The sequence below is a fragment of the Podarcis vaucheri genome (genome assembly GCF_965113315.1).
Source record: "Podarcis vaucheri genome assembly, chromosome: 1".
NCBI lineage: Eukaryota > Metazoa > Chordata > Lepidosauria > Squamata > Lacertidae > Podarcis > Podarcis vaucheri.
In genome coordinates, this window is record NC_138759.1 from 43727617 (window position 1) to 43753341 (window position 25725).

At 42.0% G+C, this 25725-nt stretch overlaps 1 protein-coding gene across 1 annotated transcript; it reads left to right on the plus strand.

Annotated features, from left to right (window-relative positions):
• Positions 1–15: 15 nt before the first annotated feature.
• Positions 16–25320, plus strand: BUB1B (BUB1 mitotic checkpoint serine/threonine kinase B). Its single transcript, XM_082242271.1, has 23 exons — positions 16–169; positions 810–1014; positions 2492–2551; positions 2755–2899; positions 4577–4773; positions 4885–5060; positions 5147–5343; positions 7357–7451; positions 8857–9083; positions 9807–9901; positions 10018–10166; positions 10344–10393; positions 11716–11797; positions 12224–12326; positions 13533–13819; positions 14895–15061; positions 15798–15941; positions 17308–17420; positions 18694–18855; positions 20129–20262; positions 21077–21248; positions 21715–21821; positions 24772–25320. The coding sequence occupies exons 2-23, from the start codon at positions 875–877 to the stop codon at positions 24929–24931; spliced, it is 3162 nt and encodes a 1053-aa protein (XP_082098397.1). The 5' UTR covers positions 16–169; positions 810–874; the 3' UTR covers positions 24932–25320.
• Positions 25321–25725: the final 405 nt, after the last annotated feature.

Here is a 25725-nt window from a genome sequence, read left to right on the forward strand (position 1 = left end):
GGGGTCTCGTGAGGGGTGTGCGCGTGTGCGGCGGTTAATATTTGAACGTGGACGCAGGAGAGGCTTGCTGAGGAGCCTCGAGAGTTCGGAGCTGGAGCCCGGAGAAGCAGCTTCTCTCGGAAGGCGCCTCCCCGCCCCCCCCCGGGCCCAGGCCGTGCGAGAGGCTGAGGTGAGCGGTTGTCGCTCTGCTTTTCCTTCTTCTGCGGGGCAGGGAAGCCAAAGGGTGGCGAGTCTCTGCTTTCTCCCTGTTTTTGGCGTGGAGAGCCAGTTCTTAAGCGCGCTTAAGCCGGTGGACAAATACGGCGCTAGGGAGGGGCGAGGCTCTTGCTAACCCGTTTGCTCCCGCGAAAGGAATGGCAAGAGCATAAGAACCTACACGCTTCTTTCTCCTCCCACGTTTTTGTTTGCTTGCAGTTGTGACACGCAAGTAGACAGTGGAGAGTTGTGTGTGAGAAAGAGTGAGCTAGATGCAGGTAGCAGGCGGAAGCCTGCCCGATTACTGCTGGAATCCAAGGCTGTGGCTATGGGAGAAGCAATATCCTCTGGGGTGTTAATGCTGTGAACCCCTCCATCGTAAGCTCAGGTTGTATATATGTGTGTAAATAAGCCATATATCCTAAAGACTGTCTCTGCTGTCCCCCATTCTGAGGAAACATGAACCCAGGGTAAGCACCTGGAACCCCTGGAATCTTGCACCACTCAGATTGGGGTGGCCTGCAACCGTATACTGTCAGGTTGCTAGGAAATATACCAACAAGCTATCATTCTACACAAATATCCTCATTGTTTTCATTTCTCTTTATCACTAGGGTTTGTAATCCTGGAGTCGTGCGCCTAGGCGCTGTTGCCTTGTGTGCATAAAATACAGTTTACCATGTCTTCGGATGGGAGCGAGTGGGAGCTGAGCAAGGAGAATGTGCAACCTCTTAGGCAAGGACGAGTGATGGCTACCCTACAGGAAGCTCTGGCTCAGCTGGATGTTTCCAGCCATACAGCCATCCAGCAGCAAAAGCGGTGAGCATAGTATGGTTTGTCTTTCTATCCATTAAGACAGAGGTTTTCAACCTTCTTGAGTCCACTGCTCCCTTGACCAACTACATTCTTTCTGTGACACCCCTGTGGGGCTCAGGAGCCCAGTTATATCAGCAGTTCCCTCAGCCTCCCACCCTCTCCTCTCCCTTCTCCTTGGGAGTCTTCTGGGCTGCTGACCCTGGTCTCTGAGCTGCCCCCCCCCCCGCCCCAAAGAGAAATGCCGCCTCATGCCACCCCACAGGGGCCTGGGAAGAGGATGCTCTCAGCCTTAGTGGCTCAACGGAGACTGGCCAAAGGAGAATGTGAGGCCAGCACCTTACATCGATTGGCAGCAGCGGGTGCTACTGGGCCTGCATGGCAGAAAGGCTCTCCTTCAGCACCGGACACTCAGCTCCTAGACAGGCATTGCGCAATTAAGCACAAGAAAGTCCAGTGCAGCGCCTGCCTGCCTGGCCTCCCATTTATCTGTCCATTCCCAACAGCAAAGGCTGGCGGACTGGCTGGCTGGGCTTCCTCACGCACTTGCTTGCTTACTCAGAGGCTACCTCAGCACCTGGCAACCAACACCCCCTGGCCAGCCCCAGAGGCACCACTCACCTGAGGAGCTTGTAGCCAGGGCTTCTGTAACAAACAGCCATGCAAGCCTTTGGGAGGCAGAGACATGAAAGTGTATCAGAGGAGCGAGGGAAGGAAAGAGGAATGGAGGCCAGTGTTGCCCACGGCACCCCTGATCATCATTCAAGGCACCCCAGGGTGCCACACCTTTTGGAAACCTCTGCTTTAAGGTCTTTGTTTTTAAGTGGCCTTAGATTCAAATAGAAATCAAACATGGCCACCTCTCTGCCTTTGCAGCCTGCAGCTTTTCTTCCAGCTTTGGGCTTACATGATTCCTAACTCTGGCATTTTTTCTTTCTAACAGTTAAAGGAGGCCCACCCATTTGCCCTCTGGCACAGTCACTCCCTTTGTTCTCTTAAGGATCCATAGGGCCATTACCAGGCTGATCTGGCTATTCCAGGAATTGAATCTGCGCTGGATCCAGGAACCTCATATTTACATAGGCTACTATAAGCCAGCTATAAGAAGCTGTCTTGTATTCATTCAGACCATTGGTCAATCTAGTTCAGTATTGTCTCCTTCAACTTTCAGTGACTTTTGATCTGAATTTTCCTAGCTCTGCTACCTGAGATCCAAATGGCACAAGTTAGTCAAGTAAAACATTGTCTGTTCTCCTCAAAATAGTATTTCAAACAAGCTAGTCACTATTATAAACCTGGAATCTTTACTACCTTTGAAAAAGAATTTTCCAAAATGTGGTATCTTGCTAATCAAATACTTTGTATATAGTGAGGAAAAGTAGACTTAATTGAGGAAGAACCTCTGATGCTAATTTTTAAATTATGCTAAGAAATTGTAAATATATATTTCTAGCTACTTAAGTATTGATTACTTTAATTCCAGGGAATTTGAATCTGAAATTCGCTTTTATAATGGAGATGATCCACTGGATGTCTGGGACAGGTAAGCTTTTGTGAAGGGGGGCATTATTGGTTTGTTGTGGGGGGGGTTATTTGTTCTTGTTTTTATTTATTTTGTATTTATATCCTGAGATCTTCAGATGATCGATGGATAAAAAAATAATAATAATAATAAAATGAGAACATGGGCAATTCTCAAATAGAGGTGTCATTTCCTTGTGCTCATAATTGTTCTGATATCTCTAGGTATATTAAATGGACAGAACAAACCTTTCCTCAAGGTGGTAAAGAGAGCAACCTTTCTGCTGTTTTGGAGAGAGCTGTTAAAGCACTGAATGAGCAGCAGAGATATTACCAAGACCCCCGCTATCTCAGTCTCTGGCTTAAATTTGTGAGTGATAGATATATTATTTGAATTTTCTCATGTGTATTCTGTTCCAGCTTGCTGAGCTCTAAGCCTTGTCAGACTGTAGTAGGTTACTATATGCACTGAACAACAGTAAGTTTCATTGACTTTCTTATTCCATCACAGAAGTTATTGTACTTCATGAGTTTTCTTGAGGCAGTTCACTCGACATGAACTGTCTCCATTTATGGGAGGATGTGTGCATTCATTTGCACTGGCTAATTCTTGCCCATGATGAAATCACACACGCGCCACAGCAAAAAAGTTAGATTTCATGGGTGGGGGAGGAGGAGAATCTAACCTTTACCTAGTTGATCCTCTCCTCTGAATCATCCAACCGTATCATGTTTGGACTTAGTTTTCCAAAAGAGTTTAATACTAATAGCACATGTCTCTTGTACTGCATCTATTACAATATCAAAACCGTACGTCTCAAAACTGATGACAATGCCATGAGACAGGCTAGGTGCTAAGCAACTATTTGCATATCACTTTCACAAAATATGGCAAGTGCAAAAATACTGTTTTACATATGCTGCAGTATTCTTCAAGAGGTAATGTAACCCTTAACAATAAATACAGAAATACTTGGAACAGCACTTAGTGTGGATTCAAACGCTTTTATCCCGAGTCCCAGATTGGGAAGAAGGCAGGAAAATATATTATTATATTTGTAATATTTATAATTTATAACAACATAACATGTAATAATAAACTGAGAAGGAGCCCTGATTAAGCAGGTGGTTTATATATATTATACATTTGTTGTTGATTGTTAATCACCTTTGAAATATGTCTCAAGACAATGCACACAATATAATACAAATGGCTTAAGAACAGTACAAAAAATAACAGCAGATGAATTAGAAAATAAGGAGATGCCCATGGCAGGGACTTCTTGAATCAACTGGGGAAGCTTGTCAGAATAAAAATGCCTTCAATTGTTTCTTGAAAGTGTAGTAGATAGTGATCACCTGCCATATCTCAATAGGAATGCTGCTCTACAGAACAGGGGCAGATACACTGAAAGCCCTGCTCCTAATTACTGTGAAGCAGGCTTCTGATCTCTTTGGGACCTTTAGGAGAAACTCTCACACTATATAAGGTGATCTCTTAAAAATCTGTAGGTGCCAAGTAGATTCTTAAGAAGCATTCTTCCTCTCTCTCCATCCAGGAAAGGATGTTTGCTATGTCATGTGTGAGTTATCTAAAAACTAAGCATGTTTCTTGCTTTAGAAACATTGTTTTAACCATATGTAAATATAACCGTATTAATTTCTACTTGATTACAATAAAACCTCTAAGCAGCTTACAAAAAATAAAAATAAGCCAAAAAAAAGAAAAGACTAAGGGCTAATGATTTGAATTTAAAATTGCTTCTCATGTTTTGATGAGGGCCAGTTTGAATGTTGAGCACAGGTCAGACTGAGCACTGTTTAGTATCCTGGTGATCATGCTTATCACAGAATAAGAATGAACAGCTTAAAGAACACTTCATTCTCCCATAGTCCAATGTCTCTGAGACCCTCAAGGACTAGAAGTGTGCTTTGTTTTGTTCCATATTGCTGCAGAGCATTGCAAGTTGATGAAGTCTAGAAAAAGGACATTTGTACCTCCCCCTTTTGATACAACAAAGCCTTACTTTTCTATTGCATTTTGCAGGGTGGCTGTTGTAGTGAACCGCTGGACCTATATAGCTATATGTACAGCCAAGGGATAGGCAAATCCCTGGCACAACTCTACATCACTTGGGCCGAGGAACTTGAGGCAAGAGGGAATTACCAGAAAGCTGACTTGATATTCCAGGATGGGTTGCAGTTCAAAGCTGAGCCTTTAGATAAACTAGAGTCCCATCACAGGTAACCTATCACAAGAGAGACTGGGCCTGTGGGAATACGGAAAGCAACCCCCCCCCAAAACCCCTAGTAATGTCGTTGACACTGCAAAGAACTTGCTACTTCTGTGTCTAGGCAGTTCCAGGCCCGTGTGTCTCGACAGGCCTTGCAAGATCTAGAAGATGCTGATGGGGAAGAGGAGTTGGGTGCTCTTGCTTCTGAACCCCAAAGAGCTACACTGGCAGAACTGAAGGGAAGAGGGAAGAAAAGGGTGAAAGCGCCAATCAGCCGTGTAGGAAATGCTTTGAAGCGTAAGTGGAGCTTGGCTATGTTAGAAACAATTAGTCTCACATGTGAACAATGAACACTTACCTTTAACCTCAGTGTCATCTTCTAGTTCCAAGCCAAGAACAGAGACTCCACAATACATCTCAGCAAGCATCACATCGCCCAGGCTTTGCCATATTTGATGAGAACAGAGCTGTAGCTCCTAGAGCTGAGGTTCCTGCACTTGTACCACAGCCATGGGTTGTACCGCCAGCAGTAAAGGCTAAGGAGAATGAACTGCAGGCAGGACCTTGGAACACAGGCAGGGTAAGGAAAAAGGGTGAATCTTCCCACTACAGTTGGAATATAATGGGTGCCTATGTAGGAATATCTTTCAAAAGTAAATGCTTATTTTGAGTGTGGGGAATTCACCTTCGCTTTCTTAATGTTAATCTTGGGCTCAGTCTAAAACTAAAGCTCTTCTGTCTCTGACTATTTCAGACCATTCAAAGTTTTTGGTCTGAGTTTTTCCTGTCGTAATGTCATGGTAGTTAAATCTATCTTGCAGTCCATTTTCATGCAGCGCTGGTTAGCATGCATAAACCAGGTAGCATCTGATGTTTTAACCTTGGGTGTGGGATACCTCCTGGGCTTCTGGAGAATCTGCAGCTCCTGGTTATTCACTCTCTAGGCCTTAGATGGGATATATAAACGCTTTCCAAAATGCTTTGCCATTCATCCTTGGACGAGAAATGTGTTCTGTGTATTGTTTTGCATAAGAGGAAATGTGGGGAAAAGAAATTTGTTCTATAGGAGGCAAAACCCAAGGTATACTTTGCGGCTTGGATCAGAAGGTTGAAGTCACGGCTTTAACTTCGAAGTAGTGGGTTCTACACAGGGACAGTAAAGGCTCTTGACTTGTATTTAGCTTTGATTTATCTTGCTATAATGAACCAATGAAGAAGAAATTTCAGTCTCTAGTGATATTGCTTCCCAGGTTTTATATTTAGGTACTCCTAAGGAATGCTCGCAGGGCTGATATGGTACACTTTTTTTTGTAAAGGGCTATCTGATGGAAGCTCCTGCCAACCTAGCAGTTTGAAAGCACATCAAAGTGCAAGTAGATAAATGCCGTACTTTTCTCTCTATAACACGCAGATTTTTTCTCCTAAAAAGTAAGGGGAAATGTCTGTGCGTGTTATTGAGTGAATGTGTGGTCCCTGGAGCCGACTGGCCGGAGCGCAGGGGCAAAAATCCGGCAAAAATCCAATTGCGGGCGTCAGGGAGGAGGGAGCTCCATGAGAGGAAGCTGTTGCTTTCCTGCATTCTGCCTCAGGGTCTTACTGCCCACCCTCTTCTGTTTTGGTTCCTGTTTGCTCAAACGGAACAAAGAGCAGGCAAATCCCCTCCCCTCCAGGCAAGCAGAGGGGAAAGGAAAGAATCGCGCCCTTCCTTCTAATTCCTCTCCGTGCTCCAGTGCTGCTGTGTCCAGGAAAGCATTTTAGGGACTCGCAGGCAGCCGGAAAACATGCAGGTGGGAGAGAGAGAGAGAGGGCTGATTGGGTGGGTATGTGGGGGAAAACTTTTGCCTTCCTTTCCTCCCTCCCGTTAAACCCCTCTCCTGCATTCTTAGCCAGCTGCTTCTCTGCACACCCCTCTCGTGCTCCTTGTCCCTTCTGTGTTTTTCCTTCCCTCCCCACTTAAAACATGGTTACAAAGCATCCTCAGGATCTTTGCATTGGGTCACCCCAAATTCACCATCAGATCACATAGCATGTCCATGGCTACAGCCTGCACCAAAAAAATCACACACCCACTGTTGCCTGGGGCTGCAATTGTGCAAAAACATGGTTACAAAGCACAGATCCACAGGGATTCTCAGGATTTTTGCATTGGGCTACCCCAAACTCACCATCAGATCACATGTCTGTGGCCACAGCATGAGGCACAAAAATGATACATCCACTGTTTCATTCAGAATCCCCCCCCCCTGTTTTCCTCCTCTAAAAACGATGTGCGTGTTATGGTCAGGTGTGTGTTATAGAGCGAAAAATATGGTAGGTACCGCTCCAGTGGGGAGGTAAATGGCATTTCCGTGTGCTGCTCTGGTTCACCAGAAGCAGCTTAGTCATGCTGGCCACATGACCCGGAAGCTGTATGCGGGCAAACGCCGGTTCCCTTGGCCGGTAAAGCGAGATGAGCGCCGCAACCCCAGAATCGTTCATGACTGGACTTAACGGTCAGGGTTCCCTTTATCTGATGGAAGTATCTAAAAGGCCACTATGACAGACTGGTGTGGTCATATGTGAACATACTGATACTGGTTTTCTTTCCCTTTAGCGTCCTCGGAACAATTTGGATTCTGCTACTGTCTCCCCTGCTGTAGTCCCCAGCTTTACTCCATATGTTGAAGAGTCTGCACAACAACAAACAATGTAGGTTTTATGTCTTCGTATAATAAAAGCAAACTCGGTATTAACTAATGTTCAATCTTATGGGTTAGGGAAGGCCAGGACAAAAGTATGTCTTTACAAGATGTCGAAAGCAACTGATGATGCTTCATGCATGGTAAAGGGATGCAGGACAAATAGCAGAAAAATGCCTGAACCTGGGTAACACACCCACTCAGTGATACTCTGTAGAGTGCTATGATTAAATGATCATATGGGGAAATAAATGAGTTTACAGGTTTATAAAGGCACAGGCAGTATCATAGGTAATCTGACCCCAAGTTGTTGAGGGCTCTCATGTGTTAGTAACAAGACTTTGAACATGGCCCAGTAGGCAGTTGACTTCCAGTGCAATTCCTTCTGGTATAATCTCAACTTGACCACAGCATTCTGCATCAGCCACAGCTCCTGGATCAGTTACCCAACTGTGATGTTATCAATGCTTGAATCACAATGGCAAGTTATCCCTGTCCAGAAAAGGACATGGTTGGTGTAGCAACTTATATTGATTGATGTTCCTTTCCCTAGAAGTTACGTTGGCTTTCATTGACAAGGATAGTTCTAGAACACCACCACCACCCCGCAAACACCCCCCTGTTATTTCTGAGGGAGTGCCTGGAACTGGGAACCACTTGCCCACAGAGTCTTCCTCTTAACAGAATTCTGTTTCAACTTGCTGGTCTGCATCTTGCTCATCACTGCATCCAGGACCAGTTCAAAACAGTCACACCCTCTCCTGATTCAAATGTTGCAGAGAAAGCGATGGATGTCAATAGCTTATACTCCTAATGAGTGTTCCTAGCTGCTTCAAATAGGTATTAAATTGCATTGGGGACATAATAGCACCCTGTAGCATCCCACATAACAACTGCAACGGCATGGGTGCATAATCCCCATTAACTGAATTAGAACACTGAAACGCAAACAAAGTGCCACCCTCTGCTCACAGGGACAGTTCAGGAGGATACTGTGACCAAACAGTATCAGTAGCTGCTGAGAGATCAAGCAAGAGCAAGTGTTGCACTTGTCCTGTCCCTCTCACGAAGAAGGGCATTTATCAGGATGACCAAGACAGATTTTGACCTTAAATTGCTCCTGAACACATAGTAAAATTTTAGTTTATAATTTGATTCGTATGAAGTTGAGTATGTTGCTATACCATATCACCATTTCCTCCTTTTGGTTTCAAACATTTGCTTGTTGAACATGACAGTAACTTCCCAGGGATATTTGTGTTAACATAGTTGGCATTTTTAAATACCAAAATTACAACCCTGTTTACTTGTTCCATTGCATAATCCCATACCCATTAGATAGAGGGCTCGTCCTAATAGTTTGCACTTAAGTACCTGGTCCGATCCTCACTCTTGCTTCATACTTCCCTCCTTAGGACTCCTTGTAAAATAGAGTCTAGCATAAACTGTGTACTAAGCACTTGGAAGCCTGGAAAGGAGGAGGATCCCCTACATCGTGTGCAAAGCCATCAACAGGATGGCCAGGAGAAGAAAGAAAAGCCAATGTATTGTAAAGAGAAAGTGTATGCTGGAGTGGAGGAGTTTTCCTTGGAGGAGATCAGAGCTGAAATCTACCGACAGAAAGCAAAAAAGAGAAGAGATGGTATCTATTAGAAATGGGCAAATTCAGGAAAATATTCCAGTGTTGCTTAATGTTAGTCAGAAAATGTATAGATTTCCAGAGCCTGCGCTAGTTTCTTAGAAAGAAATCGGTTGAAAACACTTTTGGATCATGTTACAAGTCAAGGAAATGCTTTCATCATCAAATACTCTATTTCTTCAAAGAATTCTCGTCCTGTAGATTATTTTTCTAAGCTGGGCAGAGTGTACTGTAGTGTCCTGCCTTGTCTGCTAGTAAGCCCTTCTGTGTAAGTCTCTGCCTTGGGGCAATCCTCTTTCTAAACAAAAAAACAGAGATGGAAGCTGAGTTAGTCAAGGAAGAACAAAGTATGTTCCCCCTTTCTCTTTACTCTAGAATACTCAATGTGTAAATGCCTTACGGTATTTATTTGTTCAGCAACCTTGTTTGTGTAGGATCATTGCAGCCTTCAGTTCAGTTTCCCTCTCCTCTGAGAAATGTATTTCAACTTAGTCAACAACAGAGTTCCACTGCATGTTGCAGGTGGTAGGAAATAAACTTGACATGGGACTAGCGTCCATTTTCTTTTCTTTTGGTGGGAGCCTTGTGCTTCAGATGTGCAGTCCCTTTCCCACCCCAAGTCTACAACAGGGCAACCTGGGAAAAGGGTTGGGACTATACGTGGTCTTTCTAGCTGTGCTTCTATTGTGGAGAATATGTGGCGATTTATTACCTTCTTTCATACAGAGGAACTACAGGCCTTAGCACAGAAAAAAGCTGAGTTACAAAGGAAGATTGAGGAGTTGGAGAAGATTTGGAGAGAGCATCAAGGAAATGATAAGGTAATATCCCACCTTAATTTCTGGTAGGCTATTTGTGTGCAGTGGCCTTTCTAGAGCATATGGGACGTAATTTGGAGTATGGTTTGTGAGCAGATTGTTCTCTTCAACTATTTCAGCAAGTAGTGGAGCAGGAGCCTGCAGGTGTGCCTTCTGACAAGGCAGAGGCTGAGATTCTGAAAGATCCTTTAAAGGAAAGACAGCTCTCTCTGGCGGATGATGAAGCATTTGTTGAAGAATGCCATTCAGATGTTTTTTCATTGAAAAGGTAAGGTGGGAGTTGGCTCTGGAGAAAAGAAAATTCTGTTTTTAAATTGTCAGATATTTAAATGATATGCCAGTTCAAAATATGTTTCAGAGTGGTGTGGGGTGGCTTACTATATTGTCTATATTGTGATCTGAACGGTGCCCTGTATTTTTTTTTAATCCAATGCTTTCTTTTTAGCAATCTTGATCTGGTTGGAAATGTTCCACACGAGAAATCAAGTTCTAGTGGTAAGTTTTGTTCATAGGCTCCTGCCTGAAGGAAGTCTCTTGACTTTCCTCCTATGTGTTCAATAAAACCACTTAGAGGTTTTAGTTACAATTAAGCAGTATGCACACTCTGTTAAATGACTGAGGCTAATTTTAATCATTTGAGGAGCAGCAGGAGGGGGCAATGGGCAGTGTGTGTCTGCCTACTTGTTTTTGAGGTTTTTCTTTACCCTGATGGAATAGAATCTGAGACTGCCTCTAATCTTTCTTTCTCATTTCCCCCTACTTCTCAGTCCCCCCCTGTCACTTGATCCCTATGTCTACTTATGCTTAATCTCTTTTGGGTGACCAATATTTGACTAATTACTGATACTTAATAATTGTTGAAGCCTTGCTTGCTCTTTGACTCTGGGCCTACCGCTTTGGGGTGCGACTCTGGAAGGCTTCCCATAGGGCCCTGGACTCACAGAAGTCAGCAACCCATCTTTTCTTTCCAGTATTGTTCCTTCCTGCTTTACTTTGCTTTGATCCATCCTCACCCTCACAAAAACAAAGCAGCAAGCAAAAATGAAAACTTGAAAGTTGCTGGTCACAGTAGAACAGCTTGTTTTCCTCAGATGAAAATGAGTGCAAATACCTGAAATGATAAAATTGGTTCCTCATTTGACAAGAGGGAGTCTCCCTTAGCTCAAATGCATTTTGTAGATTAACTGTAGGAGCTAGCATGTTTATCTAAATTATTTAACAGAAGTGTAGAATTTACAGTTTTAAAAACAAAACCTATTTTGTTTCTTTTAAAATCTATTCCTAGCAACTGTGAGATCCGCAAAAGTGTAAGCATGTGACGTATGTTAGGCCAAGAGAACATCTAGTCTGAGTTCATCATGTTACTCTGTCTAAGTCTTGCAACCTTTTCACCAATCAGGACAGTAGATTCTATGTGTGTTCATTTCCCCCAACTACCTTTCCTTATTCTCCCCCTTTTAGTTGCTAGACTTGCCATTTTCCTTTTGTGTGTCAGTGTCATAGGAAGAACTTCTTCCTGCACAGAAAGCTCTAAACCTTTTACAACAAACAGAATTTAAAATGGCTGAAACAGTTGCATTCCTTCACACACGTGTTGCTTTGAGAACTTCTTTAGTGGATACCATGTGCCTCCTGCTAAAGGTTTTCATCCTCACTGTCATAGTGAAACTTGCTGGTGAGCTAGATGGTCAGCTGATGTGAAGATGGGCTACTGGAACTGGCTGATTGCACTGCACCTTTGCAATGTGTTCAGTAAAAAGTATATTCTCAAATAACTCCAAACAGCTTTTAAAATCTATTGGCTCTCCTCTCCACAGATTTTGAGATTCCTTCTGCAGTGAATCCTTTGACATTTTCTATATTTGTTGAGGAATCTGCATCAGAAAATGCGAGTACCAGGTAACTGTGTGTAACTAATTTCTCAGCAGGAGACAGAGTGATCTCAATTTGTTTTAAAAGCATTCTATGTTGGGATCAATTTCATGATCAAGAAAATTCATTGATCTTTCTTTATGCTTTAATAATAATAATATTTTATTTATACCCCACCCTCCCCGGCCAGAGCCAGGCTCAGGGCGGCTAACACCAATGAAATTACAATAAAACCTAATGGGGGGGGGACAAACAAATAAACAAAAACCAGTTTATTAAAATACGGGTTATACCACCTATAAGTTTTTTTAAAATCTATGTGTAGAGCTGTATTTGTACAGTATGTTTGTAATCCTGTAACCCAGAAGAAAATGAATGCAAGTGGTGGAATTCTTGAATGGAATGAATTGACATTCGAAGTCAACCTGTTCATATATTTGTTTTTTCCTTTAGTCTTTCTGCTGGCCCTCCAGTGGTACGTTCCAGACAAGTTCTTGCTGTTCGCAAACCTTCAGAAAGTATAACTGCCAAGGAAAATATATCCCCTGAAAAATTTGTAAGTTTTTCATGGCTTAGAGTCACTGAGATCTATGTAGAATATCCTGTTACTTCTTAAATGAAGGCATACACATGAACACTTGTGGCATCTTGTCACTAAGGACCACTTCACACATTGACCAAAGTGTACATATGTATGCACTGCTTACCTTTAAATATATGTCACCCATCATGTGTGAAGGATCTGTTGTGTTAAATCAGTTTCACACCAGTGTAGACTTGCGGGGGGTGGGGTGGGACAACTCTGAGCTGGGTCAGACCACTAAACCAATTTTGTCTGGCCTCCAGCAACCCTATGAGAGTATAAGTGTGAGAGATAAATTTCAACAGTTTTAAAGATAATTCTGTTTCCACACTTTAATAATAATGTTCTGATTTCAGTAGCCTAGCCATTCCCAAGGTAAAGCTCTTATTTCTTGAAGCTGCTGCTGTTGACTTTGTGAAGGGGCTGGTTTGTCTAGTGCAGGGGTCAGCAAACCTTTTCAGCAGGAGGCCGGTCCACTGTTCCTCAAACCTTATGGGGGGGCCAGACTATATTTTTTTGAGGGGGGGAATGAACAAATTCCTATGCCCCACAAATTAAATAAAAGCACACATTCTACTCATGTAAAAACACACTGATTCCTGGACCGTCCGCGGGCCGGATTTAGAAGGCGATTGGGCCAAATCTGGCTCCCGGGTCTTAGTTTGCCTACCCACAGTCTAGCGTAATTCCTTCTGGCTTTCAGGACTAGTATCTGAGAAGAGCATGTCCCCTGAGAAATCCAAAATTGATACTCCCTGACTTAAGACATATGGGTGACCGAATTCAGACTCCATCCTAAGGATGTTTGTTTTAAGAATCTTCAAATGTTTAGCTGTTTGTGTGTTGCCTATAAAACCCTTGTACTGATGCCCCTTGTGGCAGACTTTCATAACTGGTGATTCAGCTAGAATAACCATGTTAAGTTGAGGTCTGCCCTACTGCATAGCTGCTCTAAATTTGGGTCCCTTCTGGATGCTGGACTTGAATTAATTTCCCTGGTTTCATGTTTCATTTAGAAGGTGGTCTCTTACCTGGGTAATGAGCAAAGTGGTGCAGAAGTAAATTCTTACCATAGATGTACCTGCATGCTGTTCAGCAGGTAGATTTTTTTTTTTGGGACAAAATTTCTGAAAACAAAAAATACCTTTTGGTGGTGGGCTATTATGTGTTTCTCTCTAGGCTGAACTCAATGGAATTGAACCGTTGAATGAAGATGCAATTGTCACAAGCTCGTATAAGAACAAAACCCTTTGCCCTAATCCTGAAGACACCTGTGACTTTGTTAGAGCTGCCCACCTGGCATCAACCCCTTTCCATGGGACAACAGAACAGAGAAATCAGCTTGATGACAAGCTTGAAGACAAACCAAAGGAAGAACATCCAGAATCTAAGCCTATATCTCTGAGCCAGCAGACAATTCTTAGTGAAAATCAATACGCTGAGGCCCTCTCTACGAAGAAGCTGAGGTACCTGAAGAGGATTCAGTGGGCTTCATGTGGTTTTATCTAGGGTGGGACACATGTCTGCCTTGCCTTCATATACTAGGAACTGCATGATTCAGTGTTCCATGGTGGCTCAAATTTTTCAGTGGCCTTCTTTGCCTACTGGCAACCATGCAAGCTGCAGCATGGAGACATTCTTCCTATATACTAAGATATTGCTTACTATTTTGCTCTCATTACACATCTAATTTTTTTTGCCTGTAATGCCTTTTTCTCTGATTCTTTTCCAAAAACAACTTCATTTTCTGTGGGTCCTGTGAGAATTTTGAAAGCTTTAACGGATTCATGATACTGAAAACTCAATCTGCTTTGATGCTATTTCACCTCCAGGTTTGTATCAAAAATGTGGTAAGGAGCATGGGTGATGAGTGCACAATCTTGAGGCCCACTCCCAAAATAATCCTGTGCAGAATCCTGGGGTGAAATAGCTTCTGAACAGGTTTCAAGTTGGACAATTTGGTATGAATATTGAAGCACCTGTTAATATTTTCTTTAAAAATTGAACTAGTTCATTTCTATTTATGCTTTATATCAGGGGTGGCCAACTCCCGAGGTACTGCGGTCTACTTTCAGAATTAAAATCTGACAGTGATCCACCCCTGTTTTTTGGGGGTTCCGGTAAAAGTTGTTGACTTTTTTAATGCCCATTTAGTTGGGGTTCTGTTTGGGGGGAAAACCTTTAAGGGGGAATGGGATTAGTTGCTCACCAAAACAGCACTGTGAAAGTGTTTTGCCTCGCAGCAAAAACTCCATCTTCCGTTACAGATATCAGGAGAAACTCCAGGCAGGGGAGAGGGGCCGGGGCCAGGTGCTCTTAGGCAAAAGCAAAGGAAAATGAGCCCGCGATCGATTGCAACCTCCTGGGGATCGACCAGTCAATCCCGATCGACCTGTTGGACATCTCTGCTTTATATGATGATTTTGAAACTTCTTTTCATTAAAGGGATAGGATCTTAAACTGTTGCATTATGAATTGTCAAGGGAGTATGAATAAATCTGTCAGATGCAAATCTTAATATCTTTCCCCAATTATGTATAGCCCAATTATGGAGGCAAGTCAGGAAGATACCATTTCTTCAGCATCTTCAGTGTCTACATGTTCCCCTACACATATATCCACCATTAAATTTCAACAAATCCCAGAGAAGCTGGAGTTGGGTCATACCTCAACTGATGAACTTGTCAGTGATGTTGAAAATGGCTCTAGTGAGTATGCTGCTGATGACTTGCTTTCTTCCTCCAGGTTCTTTATAAATGACCATGGGGAGTGGGTGGTGCTGTGGTCTAAGCCACTGAGCCTCTTGGGGTTGTCGATCGGAAGGTCAGCAGTTCAAATCCACCCAGTGGGGTGAGCTCCTGTTGCTCTGTCCCAGCTTTCTGCCATCCTAGCAGTTCAAAAGCATACCAGTGCAAGTAGATAAATAGGTACCATTGTGGTAGGAAGGTAAATGGTGTTTCCGTGCTATCTGGCTTCCATCACGGTGTTCTGTTGCGGCAGAAGTGGTTTAGTCATGCTGGCCACATGACCTGGAAAGCTGTCTGTGGACAAATGCCGGCTCCCTTGGCTTGAAAATTGAGATGAGCAGCGTACCCATAGTCACCTTTGGCTGGACTTAACCGTCAGGGGTCCTTTACTTTTTTTACCTTTACCTTTATAAATGACCGATGGCACAATAAGTATTTTTATCAAATGACAGTGAAAAATCAGCTAAAGCTAGTAGTGTAAGCAGAGGTTAAAAGAGAAGTGATCTTAAGTGTTAAGGCAGAAAAAGCAGAACTGATTCTAGAACAAAAATGTTTAAATTGCTTGAATGATTGAATTTTGAGAATGTATTAGGAAATAAAAGAAATATTAATATCTTCAATGGGGAGAGATGCCCATGCAGTCCTTATCAGTAGTTGTAACTTGTAACTGATAGTTTTGCTTGTTTGCCTGTTTTAGATTACTCTCCTGACAGGCTGTGGAATGCCGAGCAGCGCAAACAACTGTTGCAACCCCTTCCAGACTTGTTGACAAAGTCTCCTGACTTTAAATTGGAGGCTCAGCCTATGCCTTGGATGGAGCTAGGAAAAGAAATTTGTATTGGTAAAGATAATTAGATTTTTTGTTATGCTAGAATTATTCTGAGCAGCCTAAAACCTGTAGCCTAGTTTGCATATGATGTTTCTGATTTCTTTTTATTTGAAATATAAAAAATGCGCACACACAAGCTCTCAAACCAGTATGCTTTATTTCCCCACCTAGTTCACCTTGCTTGGTCTCATAATGCTGCTGTGTGGAAGAATAGTTGTCAGTAAACTTTGTAGTATTATGAATACTTTATTTTTCGCTCCATAAGACACACTTAGTTTTTAGAGGAGGAAAGGGGGAAAGCCCTATTTTTGGGGGGATCGGCTCACAGTTGTGCAGCTTCTTTTGCAAAGGGGAAAAAATCCTGTTTTTATGGGGTTCAACTCACAGTTCTGTAGCTTCTTTAGGAAAGAAAAGGGAGCCGTTTCTACAGTTTCCAGACAGATAATCTAATCAGCCAGTCACATGTCGCTGGGGAAACAAACAGCCTCCATCTGCAGAACATTCAACAATGGAGGCCTGGGCAAGGGGGCAGGGCCAGAAAGGGAGCCAGCGATTGACCACACATTTGCTCCATAAGACATTTTTCCTGACTTTTTAGGAGGAAAAAAGTGTGTCTTATGGAGCGAAAAATACGGTATTTCTTAAGCCTAGCTTGTGGTATCTTGAATGGATTACTTATTTGCTTGAACTAGTATTTTGTTATGTAACACTAGCAGCCTTGTACTTGGCATTGCTCAGAAATTCTAAGAAATACCAAAACTAGTACAGTTTTGAAAGGTGAAGCCTGCTCTTTGAACCAAAATGCAAAGTTTGGTTACAATATCTTAAGAGGTATCCAAAGGCATAGAGAACACTTGGGCCATTTTCCAAAATACATAGTAGATAAGCAAAGCGAGCTGTAGCTGTCCGGATTAATTAAATAATATATGACAGCACCTGTCAATTCTGGGCAGGAATTTGATGTCATGGTAAGACAATTGACGTCAGGGAAAGTATTTTGGCTTGCCACATGTAACGCCCCCCCCATCTCCACATGCAGTTCTGTAGGTTCCTTCCCCTCCCCAAAGCCTTTTTTTTTGGGGGGGGGGAGCCACATTGTGCAAGTGGAAGTCCTTGCACAGTGCTTCTGCTGGTGGGACTCATTAGTTGACTCCTGTCCATTGTGAGGCAGTGATTGAAAAACATGTTATTTGCAAATTTGTAGAAAGGGGTGGATGATCTTATCTATGATTCACACTTCAGGTTTGAAAACATTAAAGGCAACAGAAATCAGCTTTCTTAAATTTTAATTATCTATATTGTAGAATGTTCTCTCCAGAGATTGTTTTCAACATGTGGTGGTCATGATTACTTCAGTCTTAAAATGCTGTTTCAACAGGGGGTGTGAAATACTCTATCACTCAGGAGCATCTGATCAGTGAAGGTGACAAGCTGTTTTCTGCTGTAGCAACCAGCTGTGCAGATGAAGACTCAAATACAGTTTTAATAAAGGTATATAAGTGTCCTCCTTATAGTTCACCCAACTCCACAGTATCTTCACTACTCCTTTATCAAACCCCTTCATATTTTTGCTTGACTTGCGTTGGGGCCCACTTATTTCTGTTCTGAAGAGCTAGATACCCCATATTTCAATTTGTTGAAATCTCCAAGGTAGCTCCCAAATTAGGAACAAAAATACACAATAAAATGTTGCTGTGTTGATATTATAAAGTATCTTAAATTTACAACAGCATAAAAGCAGAAAGGCACCATAAAACCAACTTTGAAATGTAAGGGCATAGCCTATCCAAAGAGCAGCAGTTATAAAAAATCGTAAGTTCAGTTCAGCTAATAGCATGTGAGAATAAAACTGTATTAACCTGGTGTCCATAACTGAGACTTCATACCAGTTGAAGTTTTATTGGGAAGGGACTTCAACAACACAAGTTTTATAGTGGAGAAGGTCTTATCCTTGATCACCTATGGTTAATGTGTTTGGTTCCTTTTCTTTTTTTCTTGACTTCTTGGAGTTTTATAATGTTTAAATGATATACTATTTCTGCCATGTGCTGTTTTTACTAGTTATAATCTTATATTTAATATTCTGAATGGGCTCTATCATGCTGTTGAAGGCTTGCTTGTTCCAGACATTATTGGTAGTGGGGTGTGTGGAAAACAGCTTTTAGCAGTTCAATTTAAATAAGCAGTATAACATAACTTTACTTTTCATTCAGCTGGGTGAGAGTCTCGATGAAGATTGCAAGTTTTAATGAGGAGTCCTCATGTTTTGATTTCTCTTTTTGTTTACCGTATTCTTGCATCTTCACGAAGGGGAACATTCTAATTCAGAACAAAATAAAAAAAAATTCCTTCCAGTAGCACCTTAGAGACCAACTAAGTTTGTTATTGGTATGAGCTTTTGTGTCCAAGCACACTTCTTCAGGTCCTTTATAACTTCCCTGTAAGATGTTTAGGTTGGGATGGGCCACTTTGCATTCACATCTCTTCCAAACTGCTTTGGTGGAGCTGTGCTGTGTTATCCAATATAAGTTGTATTGGCAGTAATTCTAGAGCACATTGTAAGCATGGATGTCGTTGGGTGAGATGACAGTATAAAAATGGGCTTCCTAGTTATGCTGTGAGGCCTGTCATGTCAGCTCAGGATTATAATATGCTGCATAGAGGCTGCCATCCAGCACAGAAGTCATCTGGATTCCGTGTGAACAATCATTTAGGTCAACTGTGCAGTTTCAACTATAGGTATTTTTATTTTCCTTCTGTTTAGGTGTATTCAGAACCTCTGCCATGGGACTTCTATATCACGCTGCAACTCCAAGAGCGTCTAGGCACTGAGTTTGATCAGAGCTTTAATGCAAACTGCTCTTGTTTCTTATACCACAATGGCTGTGTGACTCTGCACAAGGGGATAAATGATTTTACTGTCCAGGTCAGTGTGGATAACCCTAGTATGATGGGCAGAGTTGAGGTGCATATTGAAAATGAGTCTGAAAATGTTGGTTCCACTTATCCTTCTCCATGTGGCCATGTGAGAATAGACACAACCATGTGAAGAAACGTTTACTATGAACTAGACAGTGCATAGACAGAGCTGGAAGCCATCTTCTCTAGTTTTCCCCACCAAGTGGTTATAGGAGTCCCCCATATCCCTACCATAACTAAGCTGGAGGAACTGCAGTAACAGCATACAGTAGTCTTCTGTTTATCCCTGCCTCCAATTCCTTCCCCGTTTCCTGTCACCTCCCATTTGCCTTTGTTTAAAGTGTAAGTCTGCTGTGGTTGGGCAGAAAGTCACCTCATTATTTGCATCAAGTATGATGTGCAACTTGGATGGTGCCACATAAATAAATCCCTGAGTTTACAGTTTGCATCTTCAAACAATACAGTGCAGGAAAAAGCCAAGCAGGACTTGCATGTGAGAATCAATCCTAAGGTGCAGGTGATATATGCATCTTCTTGGCCTTGTTTTCTGGCACTCTGAGATTTTCCATGCTTGTTATCTAGAGCAGGGGTCAGCAACCTTTTTCAGCCGTGGGCCGGTCCACCGTCCCTCAGACCATGTGGTGGGCCGGACTATATTTTTTTTGGGGGGGGGGATGAACAAATTCCTATGCCCCACAAATAACCCAGAGATGCATTTTAAATAAAAGGACACATTCTACTCATGTAAAAACATGCTGATTCCCGGACTGTCCGTGGGCTGGATTGAGAAGGCGATTGGGCCGCATCCTGCCCAAGGGCCTTAGGTTGCCTACCCCTGATCTAGAGTATGACCGTAACCCCAATTGTACCAAAGTACACTGCTACAGTGTTGAGTGGTGCCCGAGTCATATAGTTAATAATGCAGATCCCTCTGCCCCCACCTAGTAGAATGCTGATGCTTGTGCATGAACTCAAACGCTTCCAGTATAACTTGTGGTAAATGGTTTAAAGTACATGTTTCTGTTTAAATGATCTATCCAGAGTCTTGGTCATATAAATGCAGAAAAGTACAAGAGACTTGTTTTATCAGTGTGATCACTTGGTTGAGTAAGGGGAAGCCAATTCTGAGTCCTTATAATACACATTATGCTTGCTATTTTCTACGTTTTGACAAAATCACCCTCTTCAAGCCCAATAGGTTCCCACCTATGATCAAATGTACCTGCTTGGACCATGATGGCATAGTACTGTAATAGATTATGTTGCTCTTTCCTTCTCAGGATATGATTCATACCCTGCCCCAAGAAGCAGTAATGTGGATTGTCAACAATCTTCTAGAAGTGGTGGAGAAATTACACAGAGTGGAGATAGTCCATGGAAATTTGCATCCAAGGACACTATTCTTGGGAGACAGGTTGGCTGCTCCTTTCCAGTGACCCCAGCCTTGGGCTTTGTGCTTTCTAAAATTAATCCTGAATTGATACAAGTCATTTGGATCGGGGTGGGTGGGAGGAGAAGGTGTTCAGATGGCTGGAATTTTAAATGTCGGATGTTTGTTTTGTACTAGTGCTGTGAGTTAATAGAATATGCAGAGTATTTATTATTAATATACTGTATCATTACAGTATCATAATTTAGAAAGTTGTTGCTAGTAAGTTAAAGCTTTGTTGATTCTATTTTTGTCCTACCTTTCTTTGAGGCTTCTAAGCTGCTTGTTGACCTGGCTGAATCTTTCAGTAGCCTTTGATGGTCTTGATCATAAATATGTAGCTATACTATGCGCTTACTTCTACAAGTACCCTGGGGATGTTGGCTTTCAAACGTAGGAATTGTAGCAGAAATGGTCCTATACTGGTTGATGCCAACAGAGGGTGAGATTCTGATTATTCTACAGTCTGTAATGATGTGTTCTTATAGGGAAAAAGCTAATGTTGGTTAAGTGTACTTGCACTAATGCAATGGGACTTCTTCCTTCAACTCCTTCTCCCAAACCTCTGGAGAAGATTTTGCGAGGCAAATAAGGGGACAGAAGGAGAAGGAGCAGAAACGTTTTTTTCATCCACAGTAATTCTATACTGAGAATAGAATTATAATAGAATAATTTGCTGTTAGTGTAAACTCTTTTTAGTACCAGTTCTTAATACAAACACTAGAGGGAGTTAGCAGCATAGTGAAGTGCAAGTGCAATGGAGCATTCAACAAACTTGTGTCCACACATCTTTCCTCAGAATTTGCAATCCGAATGCTGTTGCAGAGACCACCAGCGCTCTGAAAATAGTGGATTTCTCCCACAGCTTAGACCTTCAGCTGCAGCCAGCAGTGAATTCACTAAAAAGTTTTCCAATAGCTCAGACCCAGAACGGGAAACAGATTCTTGATGAAAAATCACTTCCTCACCAGGTGAATACATGTAGCTGTAGAAAAAATATTACTGATAGCCCTTGGCCATTATGAAAAATCAGATGTGCTGACCTTTTATGTAGATGGCATGTAGTCTGGATTTGTGGAGCTGTTCACACAAACCATGCAAGACTTTCTGATATGGGAACACCCCTTTCATCTCAGTCTTCATTTCTTCTATTGGCTGAAAGAAGGTGGCAGCCTACGTCTCCTGTTGTTTTATTCCCATGTGCAGCTAATTGCCACTATTTGCTTTTTTATATTTAATTTGAAAGAATTGTTTTCTAAAAAAAAATAATTCTTGCATCACTTACTGGAAGACCCCATGATGACATATCATAGAAGCTGATAATGGTATTTCTGGAGTAGTTTTCAAATTGTTTTACTGTGCAACTTAAATGATGATGGGTGTTAAAACTGCAGGGGAGGCCAATACCAAATCTGACTAATGATGTTGTGACTTTAGGTGGACTTGCTTGGCATTGCAGACACAATACATCTAATATTGTTTGGGGAGCCCATGAAAGTTTATCAGGAGAAAGGCCACTGGAAAACTATGAGAGACTTATCTCAGTAAGTATTAGACTATTAGTTCTCTCTCCTCTATTAGACTATTAGTTCTATCTACTCTATTGACTGGTTCTGATTCATAGTTGTAGAAGTGATAACGTCTGCCAGCTAATGGTATGTGCATGTTTGAGTTAGGACTACATGTATTGATCAGTTGATGAACAGAGCAAATTGCAGGCTCCATCTGCACTGTATAGTTAAAGTAATATACCACTTTAAACAGCAATGGCTTCCCCAAAGAACACTGGGAAGTGTGGTTAAGGGTGCTGAGAGTTGTTAGGAGATCCCTATTCCCCAACTATTTATATTGTAAAGTGGTGAGGGATGCTAACAGGTCTTGAGGGAGGAGAAGGGATACCAATGTAGCTGTGCAACTGAATTTCAAGCCAGTTTAATGTTTGATTTTCTGGAGCAAATTTATAACCACACCATTCTGGGTCAGGAAAGGCCAACATCTTTAGCTTGGAAGCCGAGGTGTCAGAGGCCAGACATCATCAGCTGTGATACCATTGCTTCTCTGTTTCCCAATGCCCTATACCCAGGGATGAGGGATGTGGCCCTCCAGATGATATATTCTGACTCCTTTAGCCTCAGCCAATATGGCCAATGGTCAGGGATGATGTGTTGGAGATCTTAGGTGAGATACCCCCGAGGTGGAAGTTGTCCCCAGTTCTAGTCACCACATAGAGATAGCTTAAGGTCCAAAACTGTTAACAAAGTACAGAAGATCAAGCTTCAGTTCGTAGGCTTTGCAGATACATCTATATGCAAGTAGGAAATATTTATTTGCTCCAGCAATTCAAGACATAACACAGACTCCGACTCATAGACAGCACTCACTGGCTTGCCTTACTTATAAAGATGGCACTGGGCCATTGACATAGTAAACTGACTTGGCTGACCTTGCACCTGCTGACTTATCTCAGACATGGAATGATATGTGTTTTAGATCTGTAGTACACCAATCTTTTCTCTGAAGGAGGAATGTTAACATTTTAGACTGGGCTGGCTGACTCTGATGGGAATTGCAGTGCAGAACATCCATAGGGCATCCGAATGGTGAAGGCTGCCCAAGAGAGTGGTCTGCTGTGCAGTGTTTACCAATCAACTTATCCTCTTTATTATATTTTGCTGTTTATTATATTTTGCTGTTACTCTTTATTATACTTTGCTGTTAATCCCCTACATAAGTAGAATCAAGGGGGTATATAGATGGTTGTGTGATGCAAATTGCCGCCTTTCCTTTTTGCTGTCAGCCATCCTGGCAATTCCTGTTTAAGTCTGTTCCAATGCAGAAGAAAATCTGTTGCACTTTATGTGTTCTAAAGAGTTGGAACAAAGCTGCCTTTTTATAGCCATCTGCTTTTATAGATGGGCTTAATATAGATAGTTTTACATCAGCAGCCGTTCTTCATGGAGCTGGCTCATGGTGTGGGTGTGATGGGTTTGCAAGGAGCAGTATATTCGGCGCTTTCTTACATTGATTGGAAGGTTCAGAATATTGTAGAAAAAGAGGTGCCTTTGCCAAAAGTGTTTGTGTATGTATGCAGGAACTCCTTGTTCCTGTTCTTAAATTGAATCTTAAATTACGTAGATAGAAGATTTCCAGATAGGCAAAACTGACTAAGGTGTTTCAGTTAACACTTAACACTCTGTCTAGGCAAGCCTGGTTCTCTAAAATACAGATACTAAACACATTTGCACTACATGGGGTTTGCAGCTGCTGGTGTTGTTATGCTTTTTGTTTCAACTTGTTTCATTCCTGGTTCTTGGATGAGGTTTTTCTTGAGAGCTGGTAGGTCAGGGGTGAGGAAGCTGTAACCTTCCAGATGCTGTTGGACATCAACCCCAGCCAGGATGACCAATGATCAGGGATGATGAGGGTTGTAGCCCAACACTTCTGGCGCACTCATAGGTTTCCCATTCCTACTTGAAGTGTCACAGAACTCTCACATGCAGAATTTGATTCCTTGTGCAAAGGTTTATGCTGAATGTTACCATGTCCTCCAAGATTTCCAGTGCTGCTGTTTAAGCAGAAAGCTGTAGGCTGACAAAATCGAGTGATCAAATATCAACTAATATTTGCCAAATTGCATTCCGTGCAAAAGAGTTTAGATTGTTGAATTAAGCACAACTATATTTTCCATTTTAAAGGGGGATGGTCAATACTTGGCATATACTATCTATGAAATTAGAAAGGAGATCTCTGCATGCCTGTAGCATTAAAGCAAGAACTAACTTTCTAAAGAGCTGTGTATATATATAGACTATTGCTTTTGAAACGTGGCCGAATATTAGCAACCAGACTTAAAGTTCAAATTCTATGACACAATGTGCATATCTTTTAAGCAAGTCTGAATTCTGTTGCACTACTCTGAGTACATATCTTGAATTAATGAAGCATGTGAATGCAAATGTGGTGTTGCCTTTTTTAGCCAGCGAAAATTATTACAGTATGGTTCTTGTACAACCAGTACACTTTTTTTTAAAAAAGTTGGTTAACAGGTAAAAGGTGCATTGCAAGAGGCAAGAGCTGCAGTGAATATATACCTCCTTGGAGTTATTTGTCTTCAACTGGGCCTGCCCTTTGGGTAAACAAACTGAATGAAGCAATATGGCATAATGAAGCAAACAGTAAAGAGTGCGCAAGTTTTTCAGTTTGTAGCTCTGTATTAGTTACTGGCAACTAGCTGGTTTTTAGTCCTAGGTGATCTGTAGTAAATTTCAAATCTGCCACATCCAGTCAGTGTACAGTTTACAGTATTACTGTAAATTATATTCTAAAATTTGTGTTAAAAGTTGTAGGCTAGAAATTTAATAATTTTATCTACTCTTAACTATGGACTCAAAATACCCTTTTCAGTGAAAATTGAGAGATTGACATATAAGCAAGAATCCTCAAGCATCCATGTGTATGACATTCTGAATGAAAATTGCTTTCCTTTGGTTTTAGGTCTGCTGGCAGTGACTTGTGGAGTAAATTCTTTGAAAGAATTCTAAACGCAAAAGGCGAGTCTACAGTGCCTCTGCTGAGAGAGCTAAGACAAGAACTGACTGCCGCATTTCACAGTTCTTCCTCAGTGATCCCTCGGCAAAGCTGGAACCTCTTCTGACTTAGAGGAAATACCCTTCTAAGACCACCCAGTTTTTCTACGCCCCTCCTTGCTTCACCCTCCCCCACCCCAAGCACAAGTGAGAGTTCTTGCTTGATCTTCTTTTACTTTAAGGTGTATAAACAGTTGAAATACTGCTTGCATTTATTTCTTCATGTAAAAGAGCATTTGTAAAAGATGCCTTACTTACATGTACAGTTCATCTATTCTTTGGAGGTACCTCTCTGTGCCACATTAAAAGCTTCCTTGTGTACAGCTGCTAAAATGTCTGTTAAATATCGTTTCATGGCAGCTTGAATTCTTTATCCTTGCATTCTTATAAATACGTGGCCTGTTCTGTCCACTCCTTGTAAACACGTTTCAATAAAACTACGTTGTGCTCACCTGTATTCAGCCACTTGGATTTCAGAATTTGTCACCTGGTTGCTGAGCTTTTCTTTTTTTGGGGTGACTTACAATGGGATGAAATGTTATGCTGCTGGTGGCTCTTGCAACAATTTGCTTTGCCAGTTTATTTTGAGTAGGCACAGCAACTAAAAGTGTGTTTGAGCTGTAACAAAATTCAAGAACTGAAATATCAGTACTTAAGTTAAAGCTATATATAATAATTGTTTACATAATTAATGGTGAGGTTGGGTTTTTATTTAAGTAAATAGCAACTGGGGGCTGTAACCTCTGCTCCTGTAGTTACTGTTTACAGTGGGAAGAAAACCCATATTGGTGCTAAATGGGAACTCTCCCCTAAAGCAAATAGCACTGGGGGTGGGCGGGGGGTGGCTGGGCTACAGCAGGAG